This window comes from Urocitellus parryii, chromosome 3, assembly GCF_045843805.1.
Source record: "Urocitellus parryii isolate mUroPar1 chromosome 3, mUroPar1.hap1, whole genome shotgun sequence".
Lineage (NCBI taxonomy): Eukaryota > Metazoa > Chordata > Mammalia > Rodentia > Sciuridae > Urocitellus > Urocitellus parryii.
In genome coordinates, this window is record NC_135533.1 from 156,027,971 (window position 1) to 156,038,321 (window position 10,351).

Below are 10,351 nucleotides of genomic sequence, written 5' to 3' on the forward strand. Positions count from 1 at the left end.
CAGAATTACCTGTCAGATTATTATAATTCTACTACTACTACTACTATTTTTTGGTACCAGGGAATGAACTCAGAGGCACTTGACCACTGAGTGACATCCCCAGCCCTATTTTGTATTTTATTTAGAGACAGGGTCTCACTGTGTTGCTTAGTGCCTCGCTTTTGCTGAGACTGCCTTTGAACTCTTAATCCTCCTGTCTCAGCTTCTGGAAACTCTGGTATTATAGGTGTGCACAACCATGCCCAGTATTTGACAGATTATTATATGTTCACTTTAAACAATTTATTAGAAGAAGAACTTATAATAACTATTCTGATTCATTGATTCAAATTTATCTGTATTACAGTTGGAAACGTAGGTGTTCTGATATAGAATGATTATGGAACTCATGGGATATTATGTCCAAAAACAAATTACACCAAAATATATTAAAAGGGTTAATTTATAACAGAAGTCTCATTTACATTTTATATATAGTTTGAATTACCTTGAAGAGGAAGATTTCATGTTTATGTTCTGGTTCCCAGCGCGAGTGTATCTCTATCCACGTGGGGCAGGCAGGTGTCCAGATCGGCAATGCCTGCTGGGAACTGTACTGCCTTGAACATGGAATTCAGCCCGATGGTCAGATGCCAAGTGACAAAACCATTGGCGGCGGGGATGACTCATTCAACACGTTCTTCAGCGAAACCGGGGCTGGCAAGCACGTGCCCAGAGCGGTGTTTGTGGACCTGGAGCCCACCGTGGTTGGTAGGTGCTCAGGCCCGCAGGGAGGCCTTCCTGAGAGGGTGGGAGAGCCTTGGTAAAGTCCCACGTGGACTCCTTGAATCCCTGTGCAGAAAGGAGGGATATTGAAGCCTATGCTCCCAACATTGTTGGGTGAGGAACTCACTGGTGTGGACTGAAGGATCTTGACTGTGGGATTCACGCACCTACCTCAGGAAACCTGCCCTGCAGAGAAAAGCTTCTTAGCCAGCAGTAAGCTGGGCTTCAGAGAGATTCCCTCCTGGCTGTCTGCTGGTCAGGTGGCTCCCGTGCACACCCAGTGCAGGGTGCGCAGCCTTGGTTCCCTCCTTCATGCCACCCACACTGACATGCTGGCACACTATAGTCTTGAGCTGCCCGGAGACTGGAAACTTAAGTGTAGAACATTCATTGGGTTCCTCTAGATTGGAAGTCCTAGGTAGTTTCCCATAAGAGGTGGAAAACAGAGCACCTTTCATTGGTTCCCCTGGGACATAACAGAATACTGATTTTCCAACCTGTGTGACCTGGGCAACATGCAATTCCCTGATGTCATGGCCCCGCTGAAGTCATGCTAACTTGGTGACTGCAGGTTTATGAGTGAGTTTTTAATTGTTCCCTTTGATGTAGCTAGAGGTAGGAAAGAAAGATGTACCTGGAGAATCACCCATATGGGCATGTGAGCATTTTGCCCTCAGTGGGAAATGATCCTGCTGGCATTTGTATATCTGTTGACTCTACCTTACTACAGCCATAAGTGGCATTTGTGCCAGCATGTGCTTTGTAGATTCAGCGCTCTCATGGCTGTGTCCACCTTAATGAGTACAGCAGGCCAGAGAGACTCTCAGAACATGGGTTTTTTTTTGTAGATGAAGTGCGCACGGGGACCTACAGGCAGCTCTTCCATCCAGAGCAGCTGATCACTGGGAAGGAAGATGCGGCCAATAATTATGCCAGAGGCCATTACACCATTGGCAAGGAGATCGTGGACCTGGTCCTGGACCGGATCCGCAAACTTGTAAGAAGAGCACCAAGGAGGCTTCTTGAAGAGGTTTTCGGGTGGGGACGGTGGGCCTTGGATTGTGAAGGGGAGGTCATCTGGGGAGGTCTTAGGTCAGGTTCTGGGATCTGACCAAGTCTGCAGAGTCTTCTTGTATGGTGTCTGCTGAGATGCATTGATAGCTGTCTCTTGTCTGCTTTGGCTTCTGAGGGTAATGCCTGCTGGTTAGGCACTTTATTTGAGTCCATGTGAACTTGTGAGAGCACAGAGAAGAGAGCCTGGCCTGTTGGAGTTTGATGGTGTGTCTTCCACAGCCTTTGGCTCACATTGTGTGGTTTCTTGCAGGCGGATCTATGCACAGGACTGCAGGGCTTCCTCATCTTCCACAGCTTCGGAGGCGGCACAGGCTCCGGGTTCGCTTCTCTGCTCATGGAGCGGCTGTCAGTGGACTATGGCAAGAAGTCCAAGCTGGAATTTGCCATCTACCCAGCTCCGCAGGTTTCCACAGCTGTGGTAGAGCCCTACAACTCCATCCTGACCACCCACACGACCCTCGAGCACTCCGACTGTGCCTTCATGGTGGACAACGAAGCCATTTATGACATCTGTCGGCGCAACCTGGACATCGAGCGGCCCACGTACACCAACCTCAATCGTCTCATTGGGCAGATCGTGTCCTCCATCACGGCCTCCCTGCGGTTCGATGGGGCCCTGAACGTGGATCTGACGGAATTCCAGACCAACCTGGTGCCGTACCCCCGCATCCACTTCCCCCTGGCCACTTATGCCCCAGTCATCTCGGCAGAGAAAGCCTATCATGAGCAGCTCTCGGTGGCCGAGATCACCAATGCCTGCTTTGAGCCGGCCAACCAGATGGTGAAGTGTGACCCTCGCCATGGCAAGTACATGGCCTGCTGCATGTTGTACAGGGGAGATGTGGTTCCAAAAGATGTCAATGCAGCCATCGCCACCATCAAGACCAAGCGCACCATCCAGTTTGTGGATTGGTGCCCCACTGGGTTTAAGGTAGGACTGGGTACTTTTTAGTCACCTTGCTAGTCAGGGAGCTGCAGGTGCACACTGGTGCTGACCCTCAAGGCACACCTTCAGAGAGGTTGCCTCTTTTGATGTTAATGAGACTTCAAGGAGAGCAGTCCTTAATTAGCTAACAGCTTCATACTTCATGTAATACATTCAGTCTGTGCACTTCTTTTTTAAAACCATGCTTTAAAGTTGATAGTGAGGTTGGTGTTGCTAGTTTCTTAGTAGTTTAGAAGACTGAGGCTGAGACACCTTTAAGGGGCCTGCAAATGATGGGAAGGAGAATTCAGAAATGGTCTGGCAGAAGACTCTGGTCTCGTTTCCCTCACCTCTCTACTGACTTTAGACATTTGTCAGGGCCTATGATTCCATTTTGGTTGGTCCAAATGGTAGATTTTTACTTTACTTGATGTTGTTCACCTGTAGTCCCTGAATTTTAGGAATTACTTATGTTTATATGAATGGATTGTTAATGTGTATCTCAGTGTTTTTTTATTTTTAAATTTTTAGTTGTAGATTCACACTTCTTAATTTAATTTATTTATTTAGTGGGGCTGAGGATCACCCCCAGTGCTCCATGCATGCGAGGCAAGTGCTCTTCCACTGAGCCACAACCTCAGTCCTAAGCATTTAGGTGTAGACAAAGGGTAGGTTTGATGTCATAAGGAAACATTTATTATAGGGAAAGCACCATGTATCTGGAAGCCATCCTAGACTCTCAGGCTGTAACACCTGTTGGATTACCAGACTAAATGCTTTCCCATACATGTGTTCCTCAACTCTTTGCCCTCTGGTTTGTGGATATCAGTCCTTATCCATAATAGTTTTGCATTTATTCCAAGCTCTGGGCCCCGATTTTTTTTTTTTTTTTTTTTTTAAGGATTGAACAGTGATTGAACATAGTGGCTCTTACCACTGGGCCACATCCCCAACACTTTTATATTTTGAGACAGAGTCTCCCTAAGTTGTTTAGATACTAGCTAGACTGCTAAGGCTGACTTTGAACTCTGAATCCTGCTGCCTCAACCTCCCAAGTTGCTGGGGTTACAGGTGTGCGCCACCAAGCCCAACTGGGCCCCATATTTGTAAGCCCTGATGAGTTCCTGAGGTGTTGGGGGAGGTAAAGGTCATTCCAGATGAAAACATAAAAGGAATGTGTGTTAATCATCATCTTCTGATGTGGAATGGCCATGGCTTGCCTGTTACTACAGGAAGCGTTTTGAAACCTCTCAGCCCCAGTTCACAAAGACATCTGCACACAGATTACTGGTAAGAGGGTATTTTTCATTTGTCAAGTTTAAAGTAACTCATAGAAGCAGGTAAAATCTACTACAGACTTTACTGACCTTGAAATAGTCAACAAATGTAAGACAGGGGTAGCAGAAGCTAGTTAGAGGTTACAGGTAGTTGTTGAAACTTTCCAGTTTGTTTCTAATTTTTAAGACTTTGGTTTGAGAAGCAAAAATATTATTCCAATAGGTGAGACATTTGGGAGTTGAGGACATATAAAGCAGCCTTAGTTGGCAGGGCATGTGCAAGATGCTTGTCCAGGTTTTCTGTCCTAGCTGAGTGGTTCTAAGAGGCAGCAGGGAGGCAGGTCTGTAGGAAAGTGTGTGTCACAGCCTCTGCTGTCCCCTTATAGAAGACCATCCAGCACCAGGTGGGCCTTGTTGAATTCTCCTTGCTCTAAGTTCTTTTTTGTCAGTTGGAGTGTGACTTGGCAGCCATTCTTTTGCAACCATTTGTTGAGGGATACACTATTTTCAAGGAGTCTCTTCCGTGATTAAAACCATTTGGCTTTTTTTTTTTAATACTCAACATCTTTTGTTTTTATTTATTTGTTTATTGTATGTGGTGCCAGGAATCAAACCCAGTGCCCCATGCATGCTAGGCAAATGCTCTACCACTGAGCCACAGCCCTGGCCTTTTTTTTTTTTTTTTTTACTATTTAGTTTTTAGATATAGTTGGACATAGTACCTTTATTTTATTTATTTATTTTTATATGGTGCTGAAGATCAAACCCTGGGCATTGGGCGTGCTAGGCAAGTGCTCTACTGCTGAGCCACATGGGAGGCACTGGGTTCAATCCTCAACTCCATCATTTGGCCTTTTTATACTACAAAATCAGTATAAAATATTGAAACAAGGTGGAAGGCTGAAAAGCTGAAATCCTCTTCCCCTTCTCCAGAGCTTTCTTGTCCTTTTATTTTTAATTTCTTTTTACATATCATATTTTATATATTAGATTCAAGTGGGTTATGAACTCCATTTTTACCCCAAATACAGATTTATTTATTTATTTATTTTTACATGATGTTGAGGATCGAACCTAGGGCCTTGCAGATGCAAGGTGAGTGCTCAACCCTGAGCCACGACCCCAGCCTGTAATATTATATTTTTAATAAGTGTTTTTTGTTGTTGGAAATGGACAAAATGGCTTCATTTATTTTTATGAGGTCCCAAGGATCAAACCAAGTGCTCCAACCCCAGCCCTCATTCATTTTCATGTTTTACTTTAGAGATGTAATACGATTGAACTGGTTGCTTATAAATGGATGATCCTTTCCAATTTTGCCATTAAAACAAAGATTCAACTCTGTACTTAAAAACCTAAAACATAGGGCACACATTCAATCCTCAGCACCATAAAAAAATAAATAAAATACCTTCATTAAAAAAAAAAAAAAACCTTGGGCTGGGGATGTGGCTCAAGCGGTAGCGCGCTCGCCTGGCATGCGTGCGGCCCGGGTTCGATCCTCAGCACCACATACCAACAAAGATGTTGTGTCCGCCAATAACTAATAAATAAGTAAATATTAAAAAAAAAAAAAAAACCTAAAACATCAGACTGGGATTGCGGCTCAGCAATTGAGTGCTTGCTTTGCACATGTGAGGCACTGGGTTCAACCCTCAGCACCACATTAAAAAAAGGTTTAAAAAAAAAACCTGATACATCTTCCTGTGGGTGAATCTAAAAGCAGTATGGTAGGGTCAAAGTACATTAAATGTTGACAGTTTATGCCAAAAACCTTTATTGTAATTATTTGTTTTTATGTGGTGCTGAGGCTAGAACCCAGGGCCACTGAGCTACATACAATCCCAGGCCAGGGCATTGTTTAAACTGGGACCAGTGCTCCAGTTTTCAATAAGCCATCATATATGTGACACCTACATCAGTCTCACTTTGTGTTGTTCCTCTTCCCTGGCAGGTGGGTATTAACTACCAGCCCCCCACAGTGGTGCCTGGAGGAGATCTGGCCAAGGTGCAGCGGGCTGTGTGCATGCTGAGCAACACCACTGCCATCGCTGAGGCCTGGGCCCGCCTGGACCATAAGTTCGACCTCATGTATGCCAAGCGGGCCTTTGTGCACTGGTATGTGGGCGAAGGCATGGAGGAAGGGGAATTCTCAGAGGCCCGAGAGGACCTGGCAGCGCTGGAGAAGGATTATGAAGAGGTGGGCGTGGATTCTGTGGAAGCAGAGGCTGAAGAAGGGGAAGAATACTGACTGGGAGGATGTGACTGGCAGCAACCCTCCCTTTCACTCTCTCTCCTGGGCGTGCACACTATAACATTTACAGGATATATTTACCTATTAAAATTTGTTTATTGACGCATTATTTGTTCTGTGTGCTGTACTTTGATCAAACTGCCTGTCTAGAGGCCCGCCTTTGCCAGTGTATTCCTCAGGAGAAAATATATCCATTTGTTTCTTTTAGAGAATTGGTAGGCACGTTTGTATGCTTAAGTACTGCATTTCTCCCAGAAAGGTTCGGAAGAGCTTCCTAAGCGAATTATTGATCAATGTCTTCAATCTGAGCATTCATTTTAGTCCTTCATGATGGCATTCTTGTCTGGCAGATACACTGATGTCTGTTTCCTCCAACATCGTGAAGGGTTTCACCCAGTAATCATTCGGGAGTGCAATGGACTCCGCCTAGGGCGTGTGTCCAAGGGCTTTGTCAACCCAGTTCTTAACTTCCTTTTCCACATATGTCCTTAGCCTTCCGCCACTGCTCACATGCCGCTGTGGGAGACAACAGAAGCTCCAGAATTAACCCAAAGTGTACTCAAGAGCCACAGCCTGTAAGCACTCCCTCAAACCCTCGCCCAGAAAGATGAGTCAAGTTTTGAGCAGGGCGTTCCGGTGGGTTGTTTTTCTTCCCAAGAGTCCTGGACCCGTTTGTGTGCGGGCGCGACTTCTTGAGTTAGGGAGTCCTTCCTTTGGGTGACGGTGGGCTTGCGAGGATCCCGGGGCATCGAGGACATGCCGCACGGACCAACACCCGGGAGCCGCTTCAAACGAGTGGGGCGTTAACGAAGAGCTGACCTTTGGACAAAAAAAGAAAACAACCCAGAAGTGGGAGGAGTATCCCACGGTCCTAACCGGACGACGCAGGCGCGACACAGGACAAGGCCCGCAGCTTCCGGCGCCAGCCCGCTGGGAAACTTTCAGCACCGCCTCCCCGCTCGCGAGCGCCCTTCGCGCCGGAGGCTCTATGGTACCAACTTCCGCTGAGCGCCACTACTCGCGAGAATTCCGCGACGCAGCAATGGCGGGACCGTGAGTGCCGCTGACGGGACTCAAAGAGAACCGGCTGGAACGGGTTTGGGCCGAGATTGGGCTACTGGGGTCCCTACGGGCCACTTTTCCCTGGAGGGCGTGACAGCTGGGGTCGTGAAGCCACTCCGGGGGCCCGGACGGCCGCCAGCGACCTAGCTCCCGCCTCTTCCCCAGATGCCGCGCCACTGCTCTGCCGCCGGCTGCTGCACACGGGATACGCGCGAGACGCGCAACCGCGGCATCTCTTTCCACAGGTTGGCGCGCGTGCGTGTTAGTGCGCGACGTCTCGCTTGCGCATGCGTTTTGTTGTCCTCCGCTGGAGTCGCGACGGCTCCTTCGTCCCTCCCCTTCCTCCAGGCCGTGTGAGGCTTGAACCTGTGGGTGGGCGGGCGAAGGGGGCGGGTCATTGGCGCCTGAGTTCGGTCCTGGAAGAAAAATGGGACGCTTACCAGGCTTCGACTTGGTGCTTTCTCTTGCCAGCCAGCGGACTCTGAGCGCGCTGCCTGCTTCGCAAGGGCTCAGTTTCCTGGTCTGTGCCAGAGGTAGCGGGGGTACTTCTTCGACAGGGTCACAGGGAGATCTCCTGGCGGCATGTGCAGGGCCTACTCTTCCTCCCTGGGGAACTTGAACAGCATGAGCCCAGGGGCTCTGGCAGCCTGGTTCTTACGGGTTTGTGGTTCTGCAGACTTCCCAAGAAGGACAATCCGAGGCGTAGCCTGTGGCTGGCCAACTGTCAGCGGCTGGACCCCAGCGGCCAGGGCCTGTGGGACCCTGCCTCTGAGTACATCTACTTCTGCTCCAAACATTTCGAGGAGAACTGCTTTGAGCTGGTGGGAATCAGGTGGGCTTCCTTGCCAGCCAGCATTGGGCAGGGTGTGGGGTGTCAGCATAGTATACAGTGGGGCAGCTGTGTCTTGAAGAGGCAGTCCCTGAGCAGCTGCCGTGAGGTTAGCTTGCCAGGTGGACAGGCAGCCATGGTTCCAAACGTGCTGCTTTCCCTTCCCCTTTGTGTACAATAAAGCGCACTCCCAGTTTCACTTTGCCAGGAACACCAGAGAAAAACAGCTGTTCCAGGGAGTGTTCCTCACCCAGGCCTCCCAGCAAGCCCACAAAAAGAATTCTTTTTGGCTGGTCTGTCCAGCCCTGTTGGTGTAGCTGCTTCGCCCATCTCAGCTTTAAGAGATTGGTGGGATTCTGCCTAACGTGGCATTTTCTCAAACTTGTTTATTATGTGCCTTCCAGCCTGCCACAACCCCAGTACTGGGGAAGCTGTGTTGGGTGCCAGGGAGAGATGGCCCAAGTGGCAGCACTTGTTCTTCAGCTCATTAGGGCTGCTTTTCCCCACAGTGGCTATCACAGGCTGAAGGAAGGGGCAGTTCCCACCATATTTGAGTCTTTCTCCAAATTACGCCGGACAACCAAGACCAAGGGGCATAGTTATCTACCTGGGCCCCCCGATGTCAGCCGGTTGCGGAGATGCAGGAAGCGGTATGTGCTATGGGTGTTAAATGTTCCCCACTTTCTTTTACCATGAGACTAAGGGTGTGGGCTTTAGGGTGTTTGCCAACATATAGGGTTCTTACTGCACCAACCCTCTTGTGGGGTTTCATATGTTAGAGCATTTCTTTGAAATGAGATCTCCCTGTCAATCCCTTTTTCTCTCTGCAGCTGCCTTGAAGACCGAGGGCCCACAACTCCATTTTCTCCACCTCCTCCTGCTGATGTCACCTGCTTTCCGGTGGAAGAGGCCTCTGCACCTGCCACTTTGCCTGCCTCCCCTTCTGGGAGGCTGGAGCCTGGCCTTAGCAGCCCCTTCTCAGACCTTCTGAGCCCTGTTGGTGCCCAGGCTGATGAAGCAGGCTGTAGTACGCAACCCTCTCCAGAGCAGCAAACTTCCCCTCTTGAGCCTCGACCTATCTCTCCCTCAGCCTACATGCTGCGCCTGCCCCCGCCTGCTGGAGCCTACATCCAGAATGAGCACAGCTACCAGGTGGGCAGTGCTCTTCTCTGGAAGCGGAGGGCTGAAGCGGCCCTAGATGCACTGGACAAGGCCCAGCGCCAGTTGCAGGCTTGCAAGCGGAGGGAGCAGAGGCTGAGACTACGGCTGACCAAGCTGCAGCAGGAGCGTGCACGAGAGAAGCGGGCACAGGCAGATGCCCGCCAGACTTTGAAGGAGCATGTGCAGGACTTTGCTATGCAACTGAGCAACAGTATGGCCTGAGGGAATGGCTATCATGAAGGCTTCGGCCTGTTTCTCCCTCAAAATCTGCTTGGAGAGCACCTGATGTGAACTGAATCCACCAGACCACTAAATAGCACAATAAAGTGGATTCTAGATGGTGGCCCTGCTGTCTGACTCAGCTTTGGGTACCAGGTTCATTCTTCCAGTGTCTGCAGGCTCCAGATGGCTTAGACCTGGGTTCAGATTCTTGGTTGTGGAAAGCTGAAAGCTTGGTTCTTTACTACCCTTTCATGCCACACAGGTAAATAGGAGGCAGACATTTTTGCCTGTGTAGCTCTTTGCCCCACAGGGTTCTCTGGAGGACACAATAGTATTAGTAGGAGTCATGGGGCAGTGCCAGGTACCCTTTATTGGATCCTGAAACAGATTGGACTTAAGAAACCAGTCCTTTTGAGAACACTCATAAAACCCTGTTCAGACTTGGTACTTATGCAGAGGCATAACAGGCTTTTGTCCACACCCAAACTGCCTGGTAAGTTAGAAAGCTGTACCAGCCACCACTGGATCTGTCTACCTCAGAAAAAAGGGGGATAATGATAATTATCACTGACCTCCTTGGGATCCTCCATTTGGCTAATAGTAAAGCCTATGAAGAATTTTCAGATTGTTGAAGTGTGGGAAGAAGTGGGTAGATCTTGGGGGGAAATGTACAGATCCTGGCTTCATTATCTTTTTTTTTTTTTTTTTTTTTTTTTTTTTTTTTTTTTTGGTGGTGCTGGGGATTGAACCCAGGGCAAGGCAAGCACTCTATCGACTGAGCT

At 48.7% G+C, this 10,351-nt stretch overlaps 2 protein-coding genes across 7 annotated transcripts in view; both read left to right on the forward strand.

Annotated features, from left to right (window-relative positions):
• Positions 1-6,386, forward strand: part of LOC113191791 (tubulin alpha-3 chain) — a 31,400-nt gene extending 25,014 nt beyond the window's left edge. For all 4 annotated transcript variants that reach the window (XM_077796151.1, XM_077796153.1, XM_077796150.1 and 1 more), the window contains 4 exons: positions 528-750; positions 1,614-1,762; positions 2,090-2,770; positions 5,996-6,386. In XM_077796151.1, the coding sequence (XP_077652277.1) occupies positions 528-750; positions 1,614-1,762; positions 2,090-2,770; positions 5,996-6,292 (1,350 nt within the window). In that variant the 3' untranslated portion in view covers positions 6,293-6,386. The remainder of the gene's footprint in view (positions 1-527; positions 751-1,613; positions 1,763-2,089; positions 2,771-5,995) is intronic.
• Positions 6,387-6,411: 25 nt separating this feature from the next.
• Positions 6,412-9,684, forward strand: Thap7 (THAP domain containing 7). 3 transcript variants are annotated; one of them, XM_026401637.2, is made up of 4 exons: positions 6,414-7,602; positions 8,034-8,189; positions 8,696-8,836; positions 9,017-9,684. In XM_026401637.2, exons 1-4 carry the CDS (start codon positions 7,523-7,525, stop codon positions 9,567-9,569), a joined length of 930 nt encoding a protein of 309 aa, XP_026257422.1. In that variant the 5' UTR covers positions 6,414-7,522; the 3' UTR covers positions 9,570-9,684. The 3 variants fall into 3 exon arrangements, with proteins under 3 accessions (XP_026257423.1, XP_026257424.1, XP_026257422.1); XM_026401638.2 differs by lacking the exon at positions 8,696-8,836 and having other exon boundaries at positions 6,412-7,602; XM_026401639.2 differs by lacking the exon at positions 8,034-8,189 and having other exon boundaries at positions 6,413-7,602.
• The last annotated feature ends 667 nt before the right edge of the window (positions 9,685-10,351 follow it).

Bases quoted from the DNA above. Each gene is read 5' to 3' on its own strand.
- Thap7 (XM_026401637.2), top strand. From the start codon at position 7,523: ATGCCGCGCCACTGCTCTGCCGCCGGCTGCTGCACACGGGATACGCGC. The intron at 7,603-8,033 runs GTTGGCGCGCGT...GTGGTTCTGCAG, and splicing joins CGCGGCATCTCTTTCCACAG to ACTTCCCAAGAAGGACAATC. The intron at 8,190-8,695 runs GTGGGCTTCCTT...TTTTCCCCACAG, and splicing joins TTTGAGCTGGTGGGAATCAG to TGGCTATCACAGGCTGAAGG.